The sequence below is a fragment of the Hylobates moloch genome, unplaced genomic scaffold, assembly GCF_009828535.3.
Source record: "Hylobates moloch isolate HMO894 unplaced genomic scaffold, HMol_V3 SCAFFOLD_6, whole genome shotgun sequence".
In the NCBI taxonomy this organism is placed as follows: Eukaryota; Metazoa; Chordata; class Mammalia; order Primates; family Hylobatidae; genus Hylobates; species Hylobates moloch.
Genome location: NW_026652281.1, coordinates 80013830 through 80040017, shown reverse-complemented (window position 1 = coordinate 80040017; position 26188 = coordinate 80013830). Strand labels below are relative to the sequence as shown.

The 26188-nt window shown below is 49.9% G+C and overlaps 1 protein-coding gene across 1 annotated transcript; it reads left to right on the top strand.

Moving 5' to 3' along the window:
- Positions 1 to 5880: 5880 nt before the first annotated feature.
- Positions 5881 to 22801, top strand: NFATC2IP (nuclear factor of activated T cells 2 interacting protein). The gene is made up of 8 exons (XM_032155775.2): positions 5881 to 6342; positions 7079 to 7151; positions 9547 to 9664; positions 11562 to 11642; positions 11735 to 11921; positions 14400 to 14544; positions 14674 to 14783; positions 19420 to 22801. The coding sequence occupies exons 1-8, from the start codon at positions 5956 to 5958 to the stop codon at positions 19576 to 19578; spliced, it is 1260 nt and encodes a 419-aa protein (XP_032011666.1). The 5' UTR covers positions 5881 to 5955; the 3' UTR covers positions 19579 to 22801.
- The last annotated feature ends 3387 nt before the right edge of the window (positions 22802 to 26188 follow it).

The following is a 26188-nucleotide window of genomic DNA, read 5'->3' as shown; positions in this document are numbered from 1 at the left end:
ACAGAGCGAGACTCCGTCTCAAACAAAAACAAAAACAAAAAATAGAGATGAGGTCTCGCTATGTTTGCCCAGGCTAGCCTTGAGCTCCTGGACTCAAGCAATCTTCCCATCTCAGCGTTCCTAGTAGCTGGGACTTACAGGTGCACTTTCAGCTCTTGAGCAAGGTTTGGGGAAAGGAGACTTGAAAATTTTAGATTCTCAGGGCCACCTCCTGCTTGTGGTTTGCAGTGGCTTCCCGGGAGCGCCCAAGGCTGGCCTGCAGCCTGGCTACAGAGAGAGGCTGAAGGCCTCCTGGGGCTGGGAAGTCGGTGGAGTCCAGGAGCCTCCGTTTCCTGGAAAACAGCTCCACCTGCTGGCTGTTGTGCGCCTGCAGTCTTGACCTTGGCCGAGTCTGCACGGGGAAGGGAAATGCATGCTGGTCCAGCTGGGGGCGCCTGGAGGGGACATCGGTGCCGCGGTTGGGATGGAGGCGTATGGGATAGGACTAGGGCAGAGGTCGACATGCCGTTCTGCGTGAATGTATGAGGCGCGAGTTTTGTGAGCACCGTGGGTGTGTGAGCAGCATGTGGTATTAGGGTGTGTGCCGTGTGAGTATCCTGCGCGACATGTGGCGTAGGACGTAAGTGTGAGGAGGCAGGGGGTTATACGGTTGGAGGCAAAGTGGGAAGAGTGAAGTGTTGAAGGGGCGTGTTTGTGTTGTGTTGGGATATATGTTGTGCAGGAGTTGCCAACGCTGTGGATGTGTGGAGGGCGTGTAGTCTCTGAGGTGCACAATATTGTTGGTAGGAGGTGTTGGCGAGTGTGTTCAGGAAATATAATTAAGAAACAAAATATCTCAACCCAACAAACTTCTCCACAAAGGTAGTAGAGACGGAAAACAGTTTTATTCTTATTTTTGTTTAAAAAGTTGTAAAGTGGGCTGGGCGCGATGGCTCACGCCTGTAATCCCAGCACTTTGGGAGGCTGAGGCGGGCGGATCACCTGAGGTCGGGAGTTCGAGACCAGCCTGACCAACATGGAGAAACTCCATCTCTACTAAAAGTACAAAAAGTTAGCCAGGCGTGGTTGTTGCATGTCTGTAATCCCAGCTACTCAGGAGGCTGAGGCAGGAGAATCGCTTGAACCCAGGAGGTGGAGGTTGCAGTGATCCAAGATTGCGCCACTGCACTCCAGCCTGGGCAACAAGGGTGAAACTCCAACTCAAAAAAAAAAAAAAAGTTTTAAAATGTATTATTATTTTCCATAGAGTTGGGGGTTTTACTATATTGCCCAGGCGGATCTTAACGCTCAGCCTGAAGTGATCCTCCCACCTTGGCCTCCCAAATTGCTGGGATTACAGACATGAACCACTGTGCCTGGCCTTAAATTGTACGTATTTATTTATTTTTAGAGAGAGGGTCTTGCTCTGTTGCCCAGGCTAGAGTGCAGTGGTGAGATCATAGCTCACTGCAGCCTTGAACTCCTGGGCTCAATCAGCCTCCCAAGTAGCTAGGACTACAGGTGTGCATCACCACACCCACTAATTATTATTACTTTTTGTAGAGACAGGGTCTTGCTATATTGCCCAGGCTGGCCTTGAACCCTAGACCTCAAGTGATCCTCCCACCTCAGGCTCCCAGTGCTGGGATTACAGGCATAAGCCACCGTGCCTGGGCTAGTTTTATTATTGAATAAGCATAATGTTTCTTTCTTTTTTGACATGGAGTTTCACTCTTGTTGCCCAGGCTGGAGTGCAATGGCACGATCTCAGCTCACTGGAACCTCCGCCTCCCGGGTTCAAGTGATCCTCCTGCCTCAGGCTCCGGAGTAGCCGGGATTACAGGTGCCCACCACAATGCCTGGCTAATTTTTTGTATTTTTAGTAGAAAAATACACCACCTTATTGGCCAGGCTGGTCTCGAACTCCTGACCTCAGGCGATCCAACCGCCTCAGCCTCCTGAAGTACTGGGATTACAGGCGTGAGCCACTGCACCCGGCTTGAATAAGCATTAAGTTAGAATGTGATGCACATCACTGGCAATCTGCTAAAAGATTTCAAAGGCAAAAAGAAATATCTCATCCTTCGTTACAGCCAAGCAGGTATAAACCATTATCCTGTTTTCAAGATAAATTTTCAAATTCCATATTGTTACAGGAGCTGCAGGTTCATATGCCCACTGTACAGTTACAGCTCTGTGACTCTGAGACAGTGGGGACGCAGCAGAGAGAGTTTAATGATCGCAGGGTGCCGAGCAAGGTGATGGGAGGAGACCCTCAAATCTCTCTCCAAGGAGTTCTAGTCTGGGGCTTTTAAGGGGTTTGTGGGGGGTAATGGGCTGGAAAATTGGGGTCATTAATTGGTTGGGAAGGGGGATGAAATCGTCAGGGTGTAGAAGCTGCATTTTGGGGGCAGTCAGCTCCTTGTGAGGTCCTTCAGGTCAGCTGAGTCAGTAGTTCCATCAAGACCTGAGGGAATATCTCAAAGGGAACGCCTAATGTAATGTCCAAGCTGTGATTCAAGAGCAGTTAGGGGGAACTATAATCTTGTGACAGGGGCTACGTGACTGTGGGGCAACAGGCACCAGATGGCTTTGGGGAAGCAGGTCAGGGAGCAGCTGCCCTGAGATCAATGCTGAGCGCACCGCAAACTTGGTTTCTTTTCATTTCTCCCTCTCCCTTCTCCTCAAGTTTATAGGGGTGGTTGCAATATCATGTTTTCAAGATAAACAATGACTAGTCCTCATGTAAGAGGACTTGACAACACCTTTAGTCAAACGTAGTTCAGCCTTTTTTTTTGAGATGGAGTCTTGCTCTGTTGCCCAGGCTGGAGTGCAGTGGCGCGATCTTGGCTCACTGCAACCTCCGCCTCCTGGGTTCATGCCATTCTCCTGCCTCAGCCTCCTGAGTAGCTGGGACTACAGGCGCCCACCACCATGCCCGGCTACTTTTTTGTATTTTTTAGTAGAGACGGGGTTTCACTGTGTTAGCCAGGATGGTCTCAATCTCTGGACCTTGTGATCTGCCCGCCTTGGCCTCCCAAAGTGCTGGGATTACAGGTGTGAGCCACCGTGCCTGGCTTTTTTTTTTTTTTTTTTCTTTTGCAACAGAGTCTGGCTCTGTCGCCCAGGTTGGAGGGCAATGGCTCGATCTCGGGTCACTGCAACCTCCGCCTCCTGGGTTCAAGTGATCCTCCTGCCTCAGCCTCCCAAGTAGCTGGGAATACAGGCGCGCACCACCATGCCCAGTTAATTTTTTTTTTTTGTATTTTTGTAGAGATGGGGTTTCACCATGTTGGCCAGGCTGGTCTCGAACTCCTGACCTCAAGTGATCCACCCGCCTCGGCCTCCCAAAGTGCTGGGATTACAGGCGTGAGCCACCATGCCTGGCCCCAGTCTAACTTTATGATGGTAAGTGGGGTGACCACCTGTGTTATCAAGTTGGCTTGTATGGTAGGGGTGGGTAGACACACACTTTTCGTATCTTTAGGAGAGGAGGTAGCCTGCATCTTGGAGCAAGACTAAAGCCAAGCTTTTCCCTCCTAGGGGAAATGGGAGACAGGAGAGCTAACTGTCTTGATGACGGCATTTCGTCTGGGCTCCCAGGTCCTTGAATTCCTGAATTCGGAGACTGGCAAGTGACTTATGTAGCCATCATGAAGATTTACATATGCCAGGCTGGGTGCTATGGCTTACACCTGTAATCCCCACACTTTGGGAGGCCGAGGCAGGTGGATCACTTGAGGTTAGGAGTTCAAGACCAGCCTGGGCAACATGGCGAAACCCCGTCTCTACTAAAAATACAAAAATTAGCTGGGCGAGGTGGCAGGCACCAGTAATCCCAGCTACTCGGGAAGCTGAGGCAAGAGAATCATTTGAACCCTGAAGATGGAGGTTGCAATGAGCTGAGATCGCACCATTGCACTCCAGCCTGGGCGACACAGTGAAACTCTGTCTCAAGAAAAAGAAAAAAATAAAATAAATAGTCGGGCGCAGTGGCTCACGCCTGTAATCCCAGCACTTTGGGAGGCCAAGGGAGGTGGGGGGTGGATCACCTGAGGTCAGGAGTTCAAGACCAGCCTGATCAACATGGTGAGACCCCATCTCCACTAAAAATACAAAATTAGCTGGGCATGGTGGTGCACGCCTGTAATCAATCCCAGCCACTTGGGAGACCGAGGCACGAGAATTGCTTGAATCTGGGAGGCAAAGGTTGCAGTGAACCGAGATCGAGCCATTGCACTCCAGCCTGGGCAACAAGAGTGAAACTCCATCTCAAAATAAATAAATAAATAAAATTAAATAAATGAATAAAATAAAATTTAAAAATAAACAAATACATAAGTTTTGTTTTTGAGATGGAGTCTCACTCTGTTGCCCAGGCTGGAGTGCAGTGGTACAATCTTGGCTCAGTGCAACCTCTGCCTCCTGGGTTCAAGCGATTCTCCTGCCTCAGCCTCTGGAGTAGCTGAGATTACAGGCGCCCCCCCACCATGCCCATCTAATTTTTGTATTTTAGTAGAGATGGGGTTTATCATGTTGGTCAGGCTGGTCTCGAACTCCTGACCTCAGGTGATCTGCCCGCCTCGGCCTCCCAAAGTGCTGGATTATAGGCGTGAGCCACCGCGCCCAGCCTTATTATTTCTCTTTCTTTCTTTCTTCTTTTTTTTTGAGAGAGAGTCTCAGTCTGTCGGCCAGGCTGGAGTGCAGCGGCAGGATCTGGCTCACTGCAACCTCTGCCTCCCGGGCTCATGCAATTCTCCTGCCTCAGCCTCCCGAGTAGCTGGGATTACAGGCGCACGCCACCACGCCCGCCTAATTTTTGTATTTTTAGTAGAGACGGGGTTTCACCATGTTGGCCAGGCTGGTCTTGAACTCCTGACCTCAGTGATCCGGCCGCCTCGGCCTCCCAAAGTGCTGAGATTACCGGCCGGGCATGAGCCACCGCGCCCGGCCAATCTTATTATTTCTTTCTTTCTTTTTTTTTTTTTGAGACGGAGTCTCGCTCTGTCACCCAGGCTGGAGTGCAGTGGCGTAATCTTGGCTCACTGCAAGCTCTGCCTCCCGGGTTCACGCCATTCTCCTGCCTCAGCCTCTCCGAGTAGCTGGGACTACAGGCGCCCGCCACCACGCCCGGCTAATTTTTTTGTATTTTTAGTAGAGACGGGGTTTCACTGTGGTCTCGATCTCCTCACCTCGTGATCCGCCCGCCTCGGCCTCCCAAAGTGCTGGGATTACAAGCGTGAGCCACCGCGCCCGGCCCAATCTTATTATTTCTTTAAAGCATTTTTGAGACAGGGTCTGGCCCTGTCACCCAGGCTGGGGTGCAGTGGTGCGATCTCCGCCTCCCGGCTCCAGAGAAACTCCCACCTCAGCCTCCTGAGTAGTTGGGACCACAGAGGGGTGCCACCACGCCCCGGTAATTTTTGCATTCTTAGTAGAGACGCGGTTTCGCCACATTGGCCAGGCTGGTCTCAAACTCCTGAGCTCAACCAATCTGCCCGCCTCAGCCTCTCAAAGTGCCAGGATTACAGGCGTGAGGCACCGCGCCTGGTTAAATCCGCGGTTTCTACAAGGAATTCCAGGCCCGCCTTCCTCCTCCCGGAAACTTTACCGCTCGAGGACTACATTTCCCAGGATGCCCTGCCACTAACCAAGCCGGAAGACGGTTGTCTTGGATGGGCGGGTCCGGAAGAGGCTCGTCTGTGGAGAGGAGGCCCAGCCAATGGGTGAGGCCGACTGAATCGAAAGCTAGGGTGATTGCGCCGAAGTGATTGGAATCTCGGCGCCTTGGTTTCAGAGATGGGTGCATGATGAGCGGTTACAGAGACCAATGAAAAGGCGGGAAGGCGGATCCCGCTCGTGGGGCGCGAAGAGGTGATGACGAGCAGGCTGTTTGTCCAATGCAAGGCGAAAGTCGCTGAAGGGGGCGGGGCGAGGCGAGAGGAGGCGGGCGTGTGTTGTGGAGGAACGTGTGCCATGGCGGAGCCTGTGGGGAAGCGGGGCCGCTCGTCCCGAGGTAGCGGTGCCGGCCGAGGGGGTCGGGGCGGCTGGGGCGGTCGGAGCCGGCGTCCTCGGGCCCAGCGGTCTCCATCCCGGGGCACGCTGGACGTGGTGTCTGTGGACTTGGTCAGCGACAGCGATGAGGAAATTCTGGAGGTCGCCACCGCTCGCGATGCCGCGGACGAGGTTGAGGTTGTGACCCCGGAGCCCCCGGGGCCGGTCGCGTCCCGGGATAACAGCGACAGTGACAGCGAAGGGGAGGACGGGCGGCCCGCAGGACCCCCGCGGGAGCCGGTCAGGCGGCGGCGGCGGCTGGTGCTGGATCCGGGGGAGGCGCCGCTGGTTCCGGTGTACTCGGGGAAGGTGCGCCCGGTCCCGGGGAGGGGACGGGCGGAAGGGCCAAGGGCTTGGCCTCCAGGGAGTGGCCGGCGTTCGGGGAGGGTAGCGGTATAGGGGTGTTGAGGCTGGGGTTCTGGGGCTGGTCCTGGGGCGCTAGGGTGTTGGAGGCAGGAAGAGGCAGGGCTCCGGGACTTTTCTGCAGACCTGGGTGGTGAAGGAGGGTGGGATGCGTTGGAAGTTTAGGATTCCTAGGAGCTAGAGTCTTGGGGGCACAGGGAGGCTGAAGAGCTGGGGTTCCTGAGGTTTTGGAGAGGGACTGGGAGGACCTGGCGCCTTTGGATTTTGAGGTTGGGGCCCATGGCAAATGAAGCCAGGGAGCTGCGGTATTGGGAGTTGGGGTCCATGCGGGTTCAGAGAAGACTGGGCAGCTCCAGGAGGCTGGAGTCCCCCGATGGTCGTGTGAGCTAGGGGACTGAGAGTCCCTAAGAGTCAGGGGTAGAGGGGCGGCTAGTAACCTAGTTAAAAAGGACAAGGAAACATACATCTTCAGAGTGCCTTAGGCAGATGGAGGAAAGGGTGAAGGGTACTTCCATTCTGAATCCTGGGGAAGCTGGACTTCCAGGTTGCCAGAAGAGGGCCAAGGTGTTCACGATCTTAGGGAGGATTTGGGAGCTGGGTGTCAGGGAAGAATCACCCCCAATTTTTTCTTTCGGTAGGGGGAGGACTTGGGCCTGACCCCTCTGCCTTCTTGTCTTTGCAGGTTAAAAGCAGCCTTCGCCTTATCCCAGATGACCTATCCCTCCTGAAACTCTACCCTCCAGGGGATGAGGAAGGTAAGGGAGGGCCTCCAGGGAGAGGCACGCAGCGCTGGCTTCTCTTAGGAGACTTCCTGGGGTTATATTCCTGCAGTCAGTTGTCTCCTGAGGCTCAAGGGAAGAGCGTGGGAGAGGGGACTCCTGCATCCCAGCCACAGGAGCTGGATTGTTAACAAGCATAGAATGTATTAATGTATACATTTCTGGTGCCACCTGAAGAGATGCTGATTCTGTAGTCCTGGGCGGGTCAGGAGGCGGTGAGATGTTGAGAATCTGTGACATCTTGTTACATCTGCAGCAAGTTCTTTGGGAACACTGGAGCCAGCAGGGTGTGTTCTCTGAGTCTTATCAGGGATGCCCTGTCTTTGTCCTCCCCGATTGATGCATTTTTTGCAAACAACTCAAGGGCGGGGAATAGGAATCAAGTCTAATAAGGAAATAATCCAGTGGGCAAATGGAGACCTTGGACCGAGACTCTTGTATCATGAGGGAGTATGGTGGGGTGATTAAAAGCAAACAGGAGCCATCTGGCCTGGGTTTGAATCTCAGTTCTCTTTCTTTTTTTTTTTTTTTTTTTTTTGAGACAGAGTTTCTCTCTTGTTGCCCAAGTTGGAGTGCAATGGCGCGATCTTGGCTCACTGCAACCTCCGCCTCCTGGGTTCAAGCGATTCTCTTGCCTCAGCCTTCCCAGTAGCTGACTAATTCCCACCACGCCTGGCTAATTTTTTGTATTTTTAATAGAAATGGGGTTTCACCATGTTGGCCTGGCTGGTCTTGAACTCCTGACCTCAGGTGATCCGCCCATCTTGGCCTCTCAAAGTGCTGGGATTATAGGCGTGAGCCACTGTGCCTGGCCTCAGCTCTATCTCTTAATAGCTGTGTGACCTTAGGCGAGTTTCTTTTTTCTTTTCTTTCTTTTTTTTTTTTTTTTTTTTTTGAGACAGAGTCTCACTCTGTCACCCAGGCTGGAGTGTAGTGGCGCAATCTTAGCTCACTGCAACCTCCATCTCCCAGTTTCAAGCCATTCTCCTGCCTCAGCCTCCCGAGTAGCAGGGATTACAGGCGCCCGCCACCATGTCTGGCTTTTTTGTATTTTTAGTAGAGATGGGGTTTCATCATGTTGGCCAGGCTGATCTCGAACTCCTGGACTTAGGTGATCTGTCTGCCTTGGCCTCCCAAAGTGCTGGGATTACAGGAGTGAGCCACCACGCCCGGCCTGGGCGAGTTTCTTAATTTCTCAGTGCTTCAATTTCCTCATTATCAAAGTGGGGATAATAGTAGATTCCATTTTGGTGCAGATTTTGGTGAGAATTAACGAAAGGGAATATAGAGAGAGCTGCCTTTTGGCTAGGTATATGCTTTAGGACAGTACCTAGGACATAGAAGTGCTGTGTAAAAGGTACCTCTGTCCCTGATACTCAAAACGTGGGCCCAGCCATATATGGCATCCCTTGGAAGCTTGCTAGAAATACAGGATCAGCTGGGCACAGTGGTTCAAAGTGCTGTAATCCCAGCACTTTGGGAGGCTGAGATGGGAGGACTGCTTGAGCCCAAGAGTTTGAGTCCAGCCTGCGCGACATGATAAGACCCTGTTTCTACAGAAAAATAAAAAATTAACCAGGCATGGTGATGTGTACTTGTAGTCCTAGCTACTCAGGAGGCTGAGGTGGGAGAAACACCTGAGCCCAGGAAGTCGAGGCTGCAGTGAGCCATGATCATGCCACTGCACTCCAACCTGGGTGACACTGCAGGACCTGGTCTCAAAAAAAAAAAAAAAAAAAAAAAGAAATGCAGACTCACAGGCCTCTTGCAGCTGCCATAGTTAGTCAGGACAGGATTTCATGACTTCAGTGTTACTGGCATTTTTTGGACTGGAAAATTCTTTGGTGTTGGAAACTGCCCTGTACGTTGTAGAAAGTTTAGCGGCATCCTGACTTCCATCCCTGGGAAGTATTATACCTCAGTCCCCTTGCCTTCCACATTTTGATAACCAATATTGTCTCTAGACATTGCTATATGTCCCCTCGGAGGCAAAATTGTCCCTGGTTGAGAGCCACTGATCTAGGGTTTCTTATCATTTTTTAATTTTCACAGTATTTATTTTCGTGGTTTGTGATGATCTTTTATTGACAGCAGGCAAATAGAAAGAAATTTCTATATTATAGAAAATAATACCTGGTTTCCTTTCATGAGAAATTTAAGTTAATTTTAAGTTAATATGAGCTATCTTTGTACTAAATAGCAGTCTCATCCCCTGCCCCCTTTCCCAATATTATCGTGTGGCCCTGTGTGTGCCAGGGGCTCTGTGGTCTCCTTTCCTGGGACCTTCTTGAAGCCTCTGACTTGTTTCTTCTTGGCCTTCGCTGGCCTCCCTTGGATAACCCCCTTCTACCTTCTCTTCCTCTGCCCCCAGAGGCGGAGCTGGCAGATTCGAGTGGTCTCTACCATGAGGGCTTCCCATCACCAGGCTCTCCCTGGAAGACAAAGCTGAGGACTAAGGATAAAGAAGAGAAGAAAAAGACAGAGTTTCTGTGAGTCAGGCCAAGGTCCTTGGGCCCTGGGAGCAGGAAGTGAGTTGGAGGGGTAAGCGGAGGCAAGCAGGACTCTTGGGTGGCTCCTGAAAAGGTAAGAAGAAGGGATAGAAGGACTGTTGAGGTTCATGTGGGGAATGAAGCGCTTGGGAAAAGAGGTGGCTTACCCCGGGGGGTGACAGTGAACCCTTCAGGATCACCCTTGGGAGTGGATTCTGAGACACTAGTAATGTGAGCTTAAGGTATGGCTCCAATCTAGCTTCCCTGTCCTCTCTGTGCTTCTCTTTCTTCATCTATAAAACCCCGTTTTATAGCCTGGGAAACGTAGAGAGACCCTGTCTCTACAAAAAATAAAAAAAAATTAGCCTGGCGTGGTGGCGCACGCCTGTAATCCCAGCTGCTCAGAAGGCTGAGGTGGGAAAATCGCTTGATCCCAGGAGTTAGAGGCTGCAGTGAGCCATGATTGTGCCACTATACTCCAGCCTGGGTGACAGAGTGAGACCCTGTCTCTAAAGAGCAAACAGACAAAAAAATCCCCCCAAACCTGGGGATAATAGTGGCACTTGTGGCCGGGCGCGGTGGCTCACGCTTGTAATCCCAGCACTTTGGGAGGCCGAGGCGGGCGGATCACGAGGTCAGGAGATCGAGACCACAGTGAAACCCCGTCTCTACTAAAAATACAAAAAATTAGCCGGGCGTGGTGGCGGGCGCCTGTAGTCCCAGCTACTCGGAGAGGCTGAGGCAGGAGAATGGCGTGAACCCGGGATGCGGAGCTTGCAGTGAGCCGAGATTGCGCCACTGCACTCCAGCCTGGGCGACAGAGCGAGACTCTGTCTCAAAAAAAAAAAAAAAAAAAATAGTGGCACTTGTGTCAGTGAATTGCTGAGTCAATCAAGAGTTAACACTTGGCCGGGCACAATGGCTCTTGCCTGTAATCCTAGCACTTTGGGAGGCCAAGGGGAGTGAATCACTTGAGCCCAAGAGTTCAAGACCAGCCTGGGCAACATGGGACATATGATAAGTGCTTGCCGTCTGTCGGATATTATTGGACATTTTCCTGGGAAGTGACGATCTCAAAAATGAGGCATTTTCTTCCCTAATATTCAGGTCATGTAAATATAAAAATGATGCCTCAGGCTTTCCCTCTCCCCTACCCCTGCCTTCCAGTGGAAAACGGGGGTTATCGGAAGCTGCTTCCTCTTTTTTTTTTTTTAAATGTATTTTTACATTTTTTGGAGATAGGGCCTCACTCCGTTGCCCAGGCTGGAGTGCAGTGGCATGATTATAGCTAACTGCAGCCTCAAATTCCTGGGTTCAAGCGACCCTCCCACCTCAGCCTCCTGAGTAGCTGGGACTACAGCTGTGTTTCACTATGCCTGGCTAATTATGTAGAAATAGGCGGCCGGGCGCGGTGGCTCACGCTTGTAATCCCAGCACTTTGGGAGGCCGAGGCGGGCGGATCACGAGGTCAGGAGATCGAGACCACGGTGAAACCCCGTCTCTACTAAAAAAATACAAAAAATTAGCCGGGCGTGGTGGCGGGCATCTGTAGTCCCAGCTACTCGGAGAGGCTGAGGCAGGAGAATGGCATGAACCCGGGAGGCGAAGCTTGCAGTGAGCCAAGATTGCGCCACTGCACTCCAGCCTGGGCGACAGAGCAAGACTCCGTCTCAAAAAAAAAAAAAAAAAAAAGAAATAGGATCTCCCCATCTGGCCCAGCTTGGTCTTGGACTCCTGGGCTCAAGCGATCCTCCTGGCTCAGCCTCCAAAAGTGCTGGGATTACAGGTGTGAGCCATTGCGTCCGACTATGCTTGATTGTCCAAGGATGTGGTTTCTAGGATTTGTGGGGCCAGGCTCTCTCCATTGCCTCCATCCTGCCGTCTCTTGCTTCTACAGGGATCTGGACAACTCTCCTCTGTCCCCACCTTCACCAAGGACCAAAAGCAGAAAGCATACTCGGGCACTCAAGAAGTTAAGGTGCCAAGCGCAGGGGCTCTGGCTGGGATGGAAGAGGGCAATCCGGGAGGGTGGCTGACTCCAGTTGACCCAGAGTCCTGTCTGCACTGCAGTGAGGTGAACAAGCGCCTCCAGGATCTCCGTTCCTGTCTGAGCCCCAAGCCACCTCAGGGCCAGGAGCAACAGGGCCAAGAGGATGAAGTGGTCTTGGTGGAAGGGCCCACCCTCCCAGAGACCCCCCGACTCTTCCCACTCAAAATCCGTTGCCGGGCTGACCTGGTCAGATTGCCCCTCAGAATGGTGAGTGCCTGAGGCCCATGGGAGAAGGACCCAGGAGCTGCTTCTGAAGAGATGGTGGTGCCCAGCAGGGGTGTCCTGGCAGAAGGGACTGTCATCCTTTTCCCATCGTGCTCTCTGGAGCTGCCCATCATTCTTTTCAGTCTGTCCTGCCTCCAAACTTTTTGTTTCCTCTGTCTGCATTTTCCCAACGCTCCCCTCTCTTTCTGGAAAACTTTCTACCCATTCTTTAAGGCTCCTCATAAGCATCCTGTGTCTTTTTTTTTTTTCCTTCAAAAAGTGGTCTCACTGTGTCCAGGCTGGTTCCAAACTCCTGGGCTCAAGTGATCGTCCCTCATTGACCTCCCAAAGTGCTGGGATTCCAGGTGTGAAGCATCCTGTCTTCTAAGAAGCTTTTTGGTAGTCTCTCTTACCTTCCTAGGAACCTGGGCTTCCCTCTTGGGCTTGCTCTCACTGCCCTGGACACAACAGATGTCACTCAGTCACCCTGAGCTCTGCCAGCTTCTGGGCGAAGCCTGATATTTTTGTAGGGATGACCCTGTTTCAACACCAGGAATGATAACAGACATTACCGTTACTGATGCACAGTGCATCAGTCAAGCAACTAAGGCAGAGGCTGCAAACTGGCAGCCCATGGCTTTTTCAGCAGTGTGTCTGCTTTCTTTGCCCTATAGACTTATTTTATTTTATTTTATTATTTTTTATTATTTTTATTTTTTGAGACGGAGTCTCACTCTGTCGCCTAGGCTGGAGTGCAGTGGCACGATCTCTGCTCACTGAAACCTCCGCCTGCCAGGTTCAAGCGATTCTCCCACCTCAGCCTCCTGAGTAGCTTGGACTACAGGTGCCCGCCACCATGCCCGACTAAGTTTTGTATTTTTAGTAGAGGCAGGGCTTCACCATATTGGCCAGGCTGGTCTTGAACTCCTGATCTCAAGTGATCCCCTGTCTCCGCTTCCTAAAGTGTTGGGATTACAGGCATGAGGCACTGTGCCTGGCCTATTTTATTTTTTAAACATAGAGATGGGGGCCAGGCATAGTGGCTCACTCATGTAATCCCAGCACTTTGGGAGGCTGAGGTGAGAGGATCACTTGAGGCCAGGAGTTCAAGACCAGCCTGGGCAAAATAGTGAGACCTTGTCTCTACTAAAAATAAAAAAAATTAACCAGGCATGGTGGCGCACACTTGTAGTCCTAGTGACTTGGGAGGCTGATGCAGGAGGATCTTCTGAGTCCAGGAGTTGGGGGCTGCAGTGAGCTGTGATTGGGCCACTGCACTGCAGCCTGGGTGACAGAGCAAGACCCTGTCTCTTAAAAAAAAAAAAAAAATGGAGATGGGATCTTGCTTTGCTGCTCAGGCTGATCTTAAACTCCTGACCTCAAGCAAGCCTCCCGCCTTGGCCTCTCAAAATGCTGGGATTATAGGTGTGAGCTGCCATGCCTGACCAAATGCTTTAAAAATATACGAGTTTGTTGTCACCTTTGTGATGGGTGATTTCATACAAAGGTCCAGATTTCTGGCCAGGTGCAGTGCCTCACGCCTGTAATCCCAGCACTTGGGAGTCCAAGGCAGGCAGATCACCTGAGGTCAGGAGTTCGAGACCAGCCTGGCCAACATGGTGAAACCCCATCTCTACTAAAAATATAAAAATTAGCTGGGCATGGTGGTGGGCGCCTGTAATTCCAGCAACTCGGAGGCTGAGGCAGGAGAATCACGTGAACCCAGGGGGCGGAGGTTGCAGTGAGCAAAGATCATGCCACTGCCCTCCAGCCTGGGTGAAAGAGCGAGACTGTGCCTCAGATCTCACTTGAGATCAGGAGTTCAAGACCAGCCTGGCCAATATGGTGAAGCCCGCCTCTACTAAAAATACAAAGAAAGAAAAAAAAAAAGGTCCAGATTTCTGGCTTCTCTTAAAAAATAGGAAGATGTGGCCAGGTACGGTGGCTCACACCTGTAATCCCTGTACTTTGGGAGGCCGAGGCAAGTGGATCACCTGAATTCAAGAGTTCGAGACCAGCCTGGCAGGAGAATCACTTGAACCCAGGAGGTGGAGGTTGCAATGAGCTGAGATTGCGCCACTATACTCCAGCCTGATTAACAAGAGCAAAACTCCGTCTCAAAAAAAAAAAAAAAAAAGAAAAATATAGGAAGATGTCACACTGGCCCACGTTCCCACACAGTGCCAATCAACTGGAGCTGCATAACAGCTAGCCTGTCTAGGTGGCATGTGAGTTCCAGTTTGCTGCAATCCCCACCACCCCTTTCTTTGTTCTAACCCATGGCTGCTATATCTTTGTGTTACTCACCTGTACCCCTTGCTGACACGATTTTATTCTATACCTTACCAGGTAAATATGATGAAACTCACAGCTGAGGAGCTTAACAAGTAGCTAAGGCCAGAGCTTGTGTTTGGGTGGTGTGGCTGAGGGCATGGATTTCAAGGCAGGAAGACCTCTTTTGCTTGTTGTCCCCATCCCTAGTCGGAGCCCCTGCAGAGTGTGGTGGACCACATGGCCACCCACCTTGGGGTGTCCCCAAGCAGGATCCTTTTGCTTTTTGGAGAGACAGAGCTATCACCTACTGCCACTCCCAGGACCCTAAAGCTTGGAGTGGCTGACATCATTGGTGAGAGGAAGGCAGGGAGGTGGAGCCTTGAGGCATTTGCCAGGGGAAGGGGATATGGGGAGAGGTTCAGCACGGGCCCTGCTTCCAAGCCCCCACTTAGCCCTGGCTTCCTGATTCTGCCTCCCACAGACTGTGTGGTACTAGCAAGTTCTCCAGAGGCCACAGAGACGTCCCAACAGCTCCAGCTCCGGGTGCAGGGAAAGGAGAAACACCAGACACTGGAAGTCTCACTGTCTCGAGTGAGTGGGAGAGATGGCTCTTCACGCCCCTCACCCTGTCCTCTGCTGCCTCTTGTCTCTCTTGTCAGTTAATGGAGGATGGATTCCCCTAATCTTGACTTGCAGGAGACACTGCCCTCCATGTTCTTGGGTTCCCAGCCATCCTAGGTAGTGGGAAAACCCATCGTTCAACTTCCCTCCCCGCTTCTACTGGTACCCTCTGCCCTAGTCTGGGTGCCCCCTCGGTCTCCTGACTCCTTCTGATTAAAACAGAAAGGACCCTTAGATGGTAATCAATAAAACCCACCAAAATAACAATGAAGGCCACACGGCTAAGTGCCAGTCCCCGTGCCGAGGATAATTTCCTCTCATTCAGGATCTTATTTAATTTCACAACAATCTGCACTTGATCTTAGCCAAAAGGCCGAGAAGCGATAATTTCACAACAATCTGATGTGGGCCACAAAGCACTGTTGTTATCCTCATTTGGCAATAAGAAGACTGAGTTCTAGAGAGGTGGAATAAGCAACTTGGTGCAGTCATTTTTTTTTTTTTTTTTTTTTTGAGATGGAGACTCGCCCTGTCGCCCAGGCTGGAGTCTGGCATGATCTTGGCTCAATGCAGCCTCTGCCTTCCAAGTTTCAAGTGATTCTCCTTTCTCAGCCTCCCATGTAGCTGGGATTACAGGTGCACATGCTGGGCTAATTTTTGTATTTTTAGTAGAGACAGGATCTCACCATGCTGGCCAGGCTGATCTCGAACTCCTGACCTCAAGTGAGCCACCCACCTTGGCCTCCCAAAGTGTTGGGATTACAGGTGTGAGCCACCATGCCTGGCCTGCTGCATTCATTTCTTAAGTCTACTGTAACGAAATACACAAATTGGGTGGCTTAAAACAATAGAAACCTATTCCCTTACACTTCTGGAGGCTAGAAGTCTGAATTGAAGGTGTTGGCAGGGCCTGGTTCTGTCTGAGAATCTGAGTGGAAACCTTCCTTACCTCTTTCTAGCTTCTGCTGGTGGCCAGAGTTCCTTTGCTTGCAGCTGTGTCACTCCAGTCTCTCCCTCTGTGATCACATGGTGTTCTCCATGTGTCTCTGTCTGTGTTCGTCTCTCTTCTTGGAAAGACATAGGTCATGTTGGGCTAGCCCCACCCTAACCAAGCACAACCTCATCTCAACTTGATTATATCTGCAAAGTTCCTACTTTCAAATAAGGTTACATTCACATTTACTAGGGGTTAGGACCACAAAGTACCTTTTCAGGGGAATACAGTTCAACCCTTAACACACTGTTCTCTAGCCCCCACCAAATTCTTGGCCTTGCCATCTGCAAAATATATACATCCCATTCCAATATCCCTACAAGTCTTAACCCATCCCAACATCAACTCTTAAGCCCAAAATCTCATTTAAATATAATCAACTCAAGAAGTCCCAATCTTATTTTCTAAATCATTAAATCAGTTTTGGATGAGACTTGGTATGGTCCATTCTGGGACAAAATTCCTCTCTCTCTCTTCTGTGGACCCGTGAAATCTAGAAAATAAGTTATTTGCTTCTAAAATACAGTGATGGGACAGACATAGGATAGACATTCCCATTTCAAAAGGGAGAAATTGGGCCAGGTGCAGTGGCTCACACTTGTAATCCCAGCACCTGTAGTCCTAGCTCCCCAGGCGGCTGAGGCAGGAGGATTGCTTGAGCCTGGGAGATCAAGGTTGTAGTGAGCCATGATTGCACCACCTTTATTGGAAACTTTTATTCCAGTTACCAATAACACATTCTTCATTTCCTCCAGAGACCTCACCAGAAACACCTTTATTATTCATATTTCTAGCAGCCTTCTGTTCATAACAATATATGCATCCTCTTAAGATGATAGGAGATTTCTCTGCACCTTTCCTCTTTGTGAGCCTGCAGGGACATTCCCTTTAATGTCCATATTTCTACCAGCAGTCTCTTCAAGGCAGTCTAGGTTTTTTCTAACATACACCTCAAAATTCTTCCAGCTTCGGCCAGGCGCGGTGCCTCACATCTGTAATCCTAACACTTTGAGAGGCCAACATGGACAGATTGCTTGAGCTCAGGAATTCAAGACCAGCCCGGGCAACATAGTGAAACCCTGCCTCTACAAAAAATACAAAAATTAGCCCAGCATGCTGGTGCATGCCTATAGTTCCAGCTACCCAGGAGGGTGAGGTGTGAGGATCGCTTGTGCCTAGGAGATTGAGACTGCAGTGAGCCAAGATTGGGCTACTGCACTCCAGCCTGGGAGACAGCAAGACTCTATCTAAAAAAAAAAATTCTTCTAGCCCTGATCCAATTTCAAAGCCACTGTTACATTTAACCATTTATTCCGGCAGCACCCCACTTTTGTATTTTGGCTGTTGTAACAAAGTACCACAAATTGGGTGGCTTAAAACAACATAAATTTATTCTCTCATTGTTCTGGAGGGTAGAAGTCTGAAATCAAGGTGTTAGCAGAGCCAGGGGCTCTGAAGATATGGGGGAAAAAACAAACTCAGGATTTTCTTTTTTCTTTTTTTTTTTTTTTTTGAAAAAAAACAAGAGACAGGGCCGGACATGGTGGCTCACACCTGTAATCCCAGCACTTTGGGAGGCTGAGGCGGGCGGATCACGAGGTCAGGAGTTCAAGACCAGTCTGGTCAACATGGTGAAACCCTGTCTCTACTAAAAATACAAAAAATTAGCCGGGCATGGTGGCGTGCACCTATAGTCCCAGCTACTCAGGAGGCTGAGGCAGAAGAATCACTTGAACCCGGGAGGTGGAGGTTGCAGTGAGCCAAGATCGAGCCACTGCACTCCAGCCTGGGCAACAGAGCTAGACTTTGTCTCAAAAAAAAAAAAAAAGAGAGACAGGGTCTTGCTCTGTTGCCTGGGCTGGGGTGCACTGGTGTGATCTTGGCTTACCACAGCCTCAAACTCCTGGGCTCAAGCGATCCTTCCACCTCAGCCTCCTGAGTAGCTGGGACTACAGGTGTGTGCCACTACCCTTGGCTAATTTTTTAATTTTTTTGTGTAGACGGGGTCTCACTATGTTGCCCAGGCTGGACTCAAACTCCTGGGCTCAACCGATCTTCCCACCTTGGCCTCCCAGAGTGTTGGGATTACAGGCATGAGCCACTGCACCTGGCCCCCTCCTTGGGTTTAATTTGCTAAAGCAGCTTACAGAACTCAGGGAGACACTTACTTGCATTTACTGGTTTATTATAAAGGATGTTACAAAGGATACAGATGAAGAGATGCGTAGGGCACGGCATTGGAAAAGGGCGCAGAGCTTCCATACCTTCCCTGGGCACCATTCTCCAGGAATCACCACATGTTCAACTATTGGGAAGTTCTCCAAAGCCTGTCCTCTGGATTTTTATGGAAGCTTTGTTATATAGGCATGACTGATTAAACCATGGGCTATTGGTGGTAACTCAACCTTCACTCTCTCCCTCCTTCTTGGAGGTTGAGGGGTGGGGAAAAAGTCCCAACCCTTTTATCCTACCTTGGTCTTTCTAGTGACCAGCACCATTCCTGAAGCTCTCTAGGGGCTGCCAGCCACCAGCCAACTCATTAGCATGCAAAAAGATACTTAACTCTTTCCCAAGGATTTTAGGAATTTTATACCAGGAAACATACAAAGACCAAATATATATTTGACAACATCACGCAGTCCCTCAGGGTCTCTTCATGGAACCTGCCCTGTTTCCTCCTGGCTCCTGCTGGCTGCCCACAGTCCTTGGCATTCTTGGCTTGCAGGTGCACTCCATTCTCCCTCTCATCACGCGTGCTCTCCCCTCATGTCTGTTTCTATGTCTGTTTCATAAGCATACCAGTCCCAGGCTGGGTGCGGGGGCTCACTCCTGTCATCCCAGCACTTTGGGAGGCCAAAGTGGGTGGATTATCTGAACTCAGGAAGCTTGAGACCAGCTTGGGCAACATAGAGAAACTCTCTCTACCAAAAATACAAAAACTTAGCTGGGTGTGGTGGCGTGTGCATGTAGTTGCAGCTACTCAGGAGGCTGAGGCAGGAGAATTGCTTGAACCTTGGAGGCAGAGGTTGCAGTGAGCTGTCTACCAGTCCCACAGCATTAGCACTTGTCCTAATCCAGTACAACCTCAACTTAATTGCATCTGCAAAGGCCCCATCTCCAAATCACATCACATTCACACTTACCAGGGGTTAAGACCACAAGGTGTCTTCTCCGGGGAACATAACCTGTAACATTTTTCTGAGGTCACACATCTAATAGGTAGGAGAGCCTGGCCTCTAGCTCGGCTCATCCTCACTCTAGAATCTGGGCTCTCTTAGTCATTGGTACACACTTCCGTTTCACAGGGGAGGAGGCCGAGGCTAGGAGGACTTGCCTGACTCAGAGCCTACACCCCTAAGCCTTGGGCTCGTGGCCCCCGTCCTCTATCTGAGCAACTTGGAGCCCAGAGGGATGACAGGATTCGTCCCAGCTCCCAGAGAGGAGCCTGGCTGGGCTGGCTTCTTTGTCCTCTCTCCTTTCCCTGCATGGGGCCCTGACTTTATTGTTTCCGCCCCTGCCTCCATCCTCCCTGTCCCAAGTTCCCTGTCTATCCCTACAGGATCCCCGCCCCCTTTCATGTTCTGACGTCCATTTTCATTTCTCTCCATCCAGGATTCCCCTCTAAAGACCCTCATGTCCCACTATGAGGAGGCCATGGGACTGTCGGGACGGAAGCTCTCCTTCTTCTTTGATGGGACAAAGCTTTCAGGCAGGGAGCTGCCAGCTGACCTGGGCATGGAATCTGGGGACCTCATTGAGGTCTGGGGCTGATACCCCACTCCCTGTTTGATGGCCCAGCCTGGACTTGGGGAGAATGACTTTCCCTTTTTTGCCCCATAAGGGCTAGCATAAGCTGAGGTAGAACTTATCTTTAAGCTGCAGCAAAATCAAGGAGTGACTTTTGTCCCTTCTCCTGTTGACCCTGGTTTAGAGCCGTTAACCACTTGGTGAGTTATGTGGGTGTTGTTGCCCTGGGTGGCCTGTGGCTCCGTCCACAAGTCATGCTGAGTTTTGCAGCCTCTGTGACATGGAGATGTCCCCTCACCCCTCCCGTTTCACCATCATCCTCTTTCCCTCATGGAAATGTCTGCTCTATGAAACTATGCACATATTGAAAGTGAGTTGAAACAAATGAGGGTTGGGTAGCAGCTTCCAGGCCTGGGATTTACACCACGCCTAGCCCAGCAGAGGCCTTAGTCCCATTTGGGGCTTGGGAGTGACATTTGCTTGAGGCTTATACACTGGTGTGGTTGCCTGGCTTGCAGGAAATGACCAAGCTCACACATGCTGGCTGAAGCGTAAGCAGACAACTGGGGTACTCTTTTGAAGGATGAAGGTGGTGGATTCTCAGCCCTGGGGGTCTTCCTCACCCGAGGACCCTTCAGAGCCACCCTTTCTAGTTTACATTTCCTGGTGCACACATTTAAGGCATAATAGCACATTCATCCCTTTGGTTTGGGATCTCAGGAATACAGTCCCATGCAAAGATTCTCTGGTTTTATGGCTTTTTTCCCTTTCTTTACACCATCCTCTCCCATAAGCACCCACATCTTTGAATATGAATGTATTTGTAAAATACCACGTTTCATGTGTGAATATGTGCTTTTACTGTACATAGTGCTATTGTGCAATAGGTCTTATGCCGTTTTCACTCAATGTGTGCTAAGATCTAGCCCTGTTGACTCTTCTAGAAATGCAGTATTGCTTTGACCTGCTATGCGGCACTCCACAATGTCAATTGCAGTTTACACACATTGCCTAAAGTGGGGGACACCTGGGTGTCCCTGACCCCTTGGCACCGGATACAGGCCATGATAAACATCCTTTCGTGTGTTCCCTTCTGTGCTTGTGTGGCATATGTACCCAGGATGGGCTTATAGGTCATAGAGGTCAGTTTCTCTATGGTTTTCCAGATTTTCTTCAGAACGGTGACTGACCCTCCTACTTGAGGCCGCCCTTTTCTCCTTATCCTTGCCAGCACTTGTATTGCCAGACTATCTAAATTTTGCCAGTCTGATGGGTAGATAGTGGTGCTGTGCTTTAATATACATTCATCTGATCAGCATTAATTTGGGGAATTTTTTCACTTAGCCTTTCTGGTTTCCCTTCCTGTGCATTGCCCATTTTCTTATGGAGTTTCTTATCTTTTTTGGTTTATTCTCAGGAGTTGCTTGTACATTCCTGGGCAATTGCAAATAATTCCAAGAATGCATATCTGGGCTGGGTATGGAGGTTCACTGGTAATCCCAGCAGTTTGGGAGGCCGAGGTGGAAGGATCGCTTCAGCCCAGGAGTTCGAGACCAGCCTGGGCAACATAGCGAGACCTCGTCTCTACAAAAAAAATTAAAAAGGGGGCTTTGGGAGGCCAAGGCGGGCGGATCACGAGGGCAGGAGATTGAGACCCTCCTGGCCAACATGGTGAAACCCCGTCTCTACTAAAATACAAAAAATTAGCTGGGCATGGTGGCTCACACCTGTAGTCCCAGCTACTCTGGAGGCTGAGGCAGGGGAATCGCTTAAACCCAGGAGGTGGAGATTGCAGTGAGCCAAGGTTCTGCCGCTGCACTCCAGCCTGGCGACAGAGCAAGGCTCCGTCTCAAAAAAAAAAAAAAATTTAAAGGGGAAAAAATTGAAATTTTCTTTGTATCTAGGGGTATCCTTCACTGAACAGAAATTCTTAATTTTGGCTAGGCGTGATAGCTCACATCTGTAATCCCAGCACTTTTGGTGGCTGAGGTGGGTGGATCACTTGAGGCCAAGTGTTCAAGACCACCCTGACCAACTTGGTGAAATCCCATCTCTACTAAAAATACAAAAATTAGCTGGGTGCAGTGGCGCATGCTTGTAATCCCAGTTATTCGGGAGGCAGAGGCAGGAGAATAACTTGAACCCGGGAGGTGGAGGCTGCAGTGAGCCGAGACAGCACCACTGTACTTCAGCCTGAGTGACAGACTCTGTCTCAAAAAAAAAAAAAAAAAAATTTAATTTTAATGTAGACAGTATGAATTATCTTGTTCTGCAGTTGGTTGCTTTTTGATTGCTTATTTAATAGAGTTGTGAAGATATTTTACATCTCCTGTTAGCTGTTCAGCTTTTCCTTTCATATTGTGAACACTACACAGTGCTGAAGTCCAGCTGGTACACACAGGGGTGGCACCTTGGCTGCATCTGTTCTCAACAGTCAGACACTCTGATTGGTTGATGCTGGGCTGTACTGGTTGCCAAATATTGCACATCATTTTAAAACTATTTGAGATGCACTTTTGTACTCAGGAGGCCAAGGCAGGAGGATTGCTTGAGCCCAGGAGTTTGAGACCAGCCTGGGCAACACAGCGAGACCTTGTCTCTTAAAAAAAAATAATAATAAGGAGAGAAATTGGCCGGGCATGGTTTCTCACGTCTATAGTCCCCACTTTGGGAGGCTGAGGCAGGTGGATCACCGGAGGTCAGGAATTCAAGACTGAAACCTTGTCTCTAATGAAAATACAAAAAAAAAAAAAAAAAAAAAATTAGCTAGGTGTGGTGGCAGGCGCCTGTAATCCCAGTTACTTCGGGAGGCTGAGGCAGGAGAATCACTTGAACCCAGGAGGCAGAGGTTGCAGTGAGCCAAGATCGCGCCATTGCACTTCAGCCTGGGCGACAAGAGTGAAACTCTGTCTCAAAAAAAAAAAAAAGTTCAGTGAAATATACCTTTGTATATGAGATACAAGTTTCACTTTTTGTGATATAATAAGCCAGTTTTCTCCGTAATGTCTACTAAAAAAAAAAAAAGCCATTAACCTTTCTCTGATATTCGCATGATTTTAACAAAAGTATGTCAACTTCTTAAAATGTTTTATTGAAATGTGGCATTCCTTTGAATTTTATGACATTAAAATAATCCACGACATGGTACAGCTCTTCACTTTTTCAGCTTTTTAAATGTCCATTAATAAGTTTGAATATGTTTAAATTATATGTTTAACCTCAACAGAATAAATGGCAATATGTTCAACTTGTGTATACTGGAGGATTTTTGTCTTTGTGGCCCTCATGTGACTCCCACTAAGATCCTTGTGACAGAGACTGTTATTCCTTCACATCCATTCTTCCTCCTTCTGTGGTGCTAGAACCCATGGTTTTTAGCGAGGCACAGAGACACTCAGAATAAAAACAGTGGCCAGGCGTGGGGGCGCACACCTGGAATCCTACCTAGCACACTGGGAGGCTGACGGGAGGATCGCTTGAACCCAGGAGGTTGAGGTTGCAATGAGCTATGGTTGTGCCAACCCACTCCAGCCTGGGCAACAATCAAGACCCTGTCTCAAAAAAAAAAAAAAAAAATTAAGACAGTACTTCCTGGCTTCCATTGTAGCTAGATGTAGCCAAGTGCCAATACAGGCTCCTGGCGTTTAAGTGGAATGGGGTATCACTTCCCAGAAGTGTGCATAGTGGGCAGCTTGTCCCCTCTTTCGCTTGCCTCCTGCCTGCTTACTGGAAGTAGAGCAGCCCTACTGACTTGAGGTGACCTCTGGAACAGAAGCCACATGGGCCAGGATGGTGAGAGAAGGTGCCTGGATCACAGCATCCATGTAGCACCTCATTGGCCTGGCAGTGCTGACCTCGGCTTTCACATGAAAGAGGGACTGCTGCCCCTCTTTAAATCACTTATTTTAGGGTTTCTATCACTTACAACCAAACCCAGTTCAAATTCCAGGATGTTGCTATTGCAAGCAATGTAGTGTTCCCTTCGGGGTACCTGTGTGGGATTTTTCTTGGGGGCTTCCATCTGAGAGTGGAATCATTGGTCACTAATTCTTGAATACTGTCAGATTGCTAACCAAAGTGCCTGTACCTTTTTACATGTCCCCTAGCAAGTGCTGGAAGGTTCCAGTTTCCTCATACCTTCCCCTGACTTAATCTGGGAAGGGTATGGGAAAGACTGCATTTCTTTATCTTTTATGATGAGATGATGAGATTGTTCATCCTTTCACATGTCTAAAAGAATATCTAGGGGGATCTTTTTTTTCTTTCTCTCTTTTTTTTTTTTTTTAATAGGGTCTTGTTCTATCACCCAGGCTGGAGTGCAGTGGTGTGATCTTGGCTCACTGCAACCTCTGCCGCCCAGGCTCAAGTGATCCTCCCACCTCAGCCTCCTGATTAGCTGGGACCACAAGTGCATGCCAGCATGCCCACCTAATTTTTTTGTATCTTTTGTAGAGGTGGGATCTCACTATGTTGCCCAGGCTGATCTTGAACTGCTGAGCTCAAGCAGTCTGCCTGCCTCTGCCTCCCAGAGTGCTGGGATTATAGGTGTGAGCCATCGTTCCCAGCCTTGTTTTGTTTTCTTGAGATAGGGTCTTCTCTGTCACCCAGGCTGGAGTGTAGTGGTGCTATCATAGCTCACTGCAGCCTCGATCTTGTGGACTCAAGCAATCCTCCCCTCAGTCTCCTGAGTAGCTGGGACTACAGGTGAATGACAACACACCTGCTAATTGTTAAATTTTTGTGTAGAGATGGAATCTTCCCTAGGTTTCCCAAGCTGGTCTGGAACTCCTGGCCTCAAGCAATTTTCCTGCCTTGGCCTCCCAAAGTGCTGGGATTACAGGCATGAACCACTGCAGCTGGCTCTGGATAATCTTCCTCAAACTCTACTGATTACAGACCCCTTGAAACTTTAATGCGCCTTTACTCAGTGCCACATACCAACCTTGGCTCTTTTCATAACCTCATTCATCCTCAGAGCAATCCTGTGAGGTAGGTGTTCTTATTCCCATTTTACAGAAGAAAAACAGAAACTTAGGGCTGGGCACAGTGGCTCACGCCTGAAATCCCAGCACTTTGGGAGGCCTAAGCGGATGGATCATTTGAGGTCAGAAGTTTGAGACCACCCTGGCCAAAATGGTGAGACCCTATCTACAAAAAGAAAAAAAAAAAAATAACCAGGTATGGTGACGCATGCCTGTAGTCCCAGCTACTTGGGAGGCTGAGGCAGGATAATCGCTTGAACCCGGGAGGCAGAGGTTGCAGTGAGCTGAGATCGTGCCACTGCACTCCAGCCTGGGCGAGAGAGTGAGACGCTGTCTGGAAAAAAAAAAAGAAAAGAAAAACAGAAGCTTAGAAAGATGAATGAACCTGCTCTAGACCACAGGGCCTCCCATTGCACAGCCCGGTGTAGATGCAGGTGGGTCTGATGTATGGCTCAAAATTCTCAAGGAGACCAGAGACTCTCTCTTGTCAGTGTGCACACAGGTTGTCTGGGGACCTTGTTAGTGTGCAGATGCTGGATCAGCAGCTTGGGTGGGGTGTGAGATGCTGCATTTCCAGCAAGGTCCGAAGTGATGCGATGCAGCTGATCACACTTGAAGTAGCAACATACCATTTTGCCTTTTTTCTCTATGCCTTTACTGTCTCCCACCTCCCTACCCCGTCACCCCCTCCAACTCAGGGTCAGTTCCTCCATAAGGCTCCTCATAGGACTGGTCACATCGTCTTTTGTGCGTCCCACCTCTGCTTGGAGTCTGGCTTGGTACATCCATCCATGCGTCCAGGTTTTACTCCCCTATGGGACACTAAGCTCCTTGAAAATACACTCTTCTTTTTTTTTTTTTCGAGACGGAGTCTCGCTCTGTCACCCAGGCTGGAGTGCAGTGGCGCAATCTCAGCTAACTGCAAGCTCCGCCTCCCGGGTTCACGCCATTCTCCTGCCTCAGCCTCTCGGAGTAGCTGGGACTACAGGCGCCCGCCACCACGCCAGGCTAATTTTTTTGTACTTTTAGTAGAGACGGGGTTTCACCGTGGTCTCGATCTCCTCACCTCGTGATCTGCCCGCCCCAGCCTCCCAAAGTGCTGGGATTACAAGCGTGAGCCACTGCGCCCGGCCGAAAAGAAACTCTTCTTAAAAATCTCTTAGCTGGGACACAGTGGCTCATGCCTGTAATCCCAGCACTTCAGGGGGCTGAGGTGGGAGGATCACTTGAGGCCAGGAGTTCCAGACCAGCCTGGGCAATCTAGCGAGACCCCATCTCTACAAACATAAAAAAATTACCCAAGCATGTGGTGCATGCCTGTAGTCCCAGCTACTCAGGAGGCTGAGGCGGGAGGATTGCTTGAGACCAGGATTTCGAGGCTGCAGTGAGCTGTGATTGTGCCACTGCACACCAGCCTGGGCAGCAGAGCAAGACCCCGTCTCAAAAAAGTCTCTTGCTTGGTGTCTGATACCTTGACAGAGTAGTATCCTAACAAATGTTTCTTGAATGATTAAACTCCTGTCTCAAAGAATCCCAGCACCATCCATCTCTGCATGAGCCAGAAAAGCTTCACTCTTGATCCCTTTTCATCCCCCACACCCACTGCATCACCCATTCAACTTAATATCCCCAGCTCCCTCCCAAATCAGCTG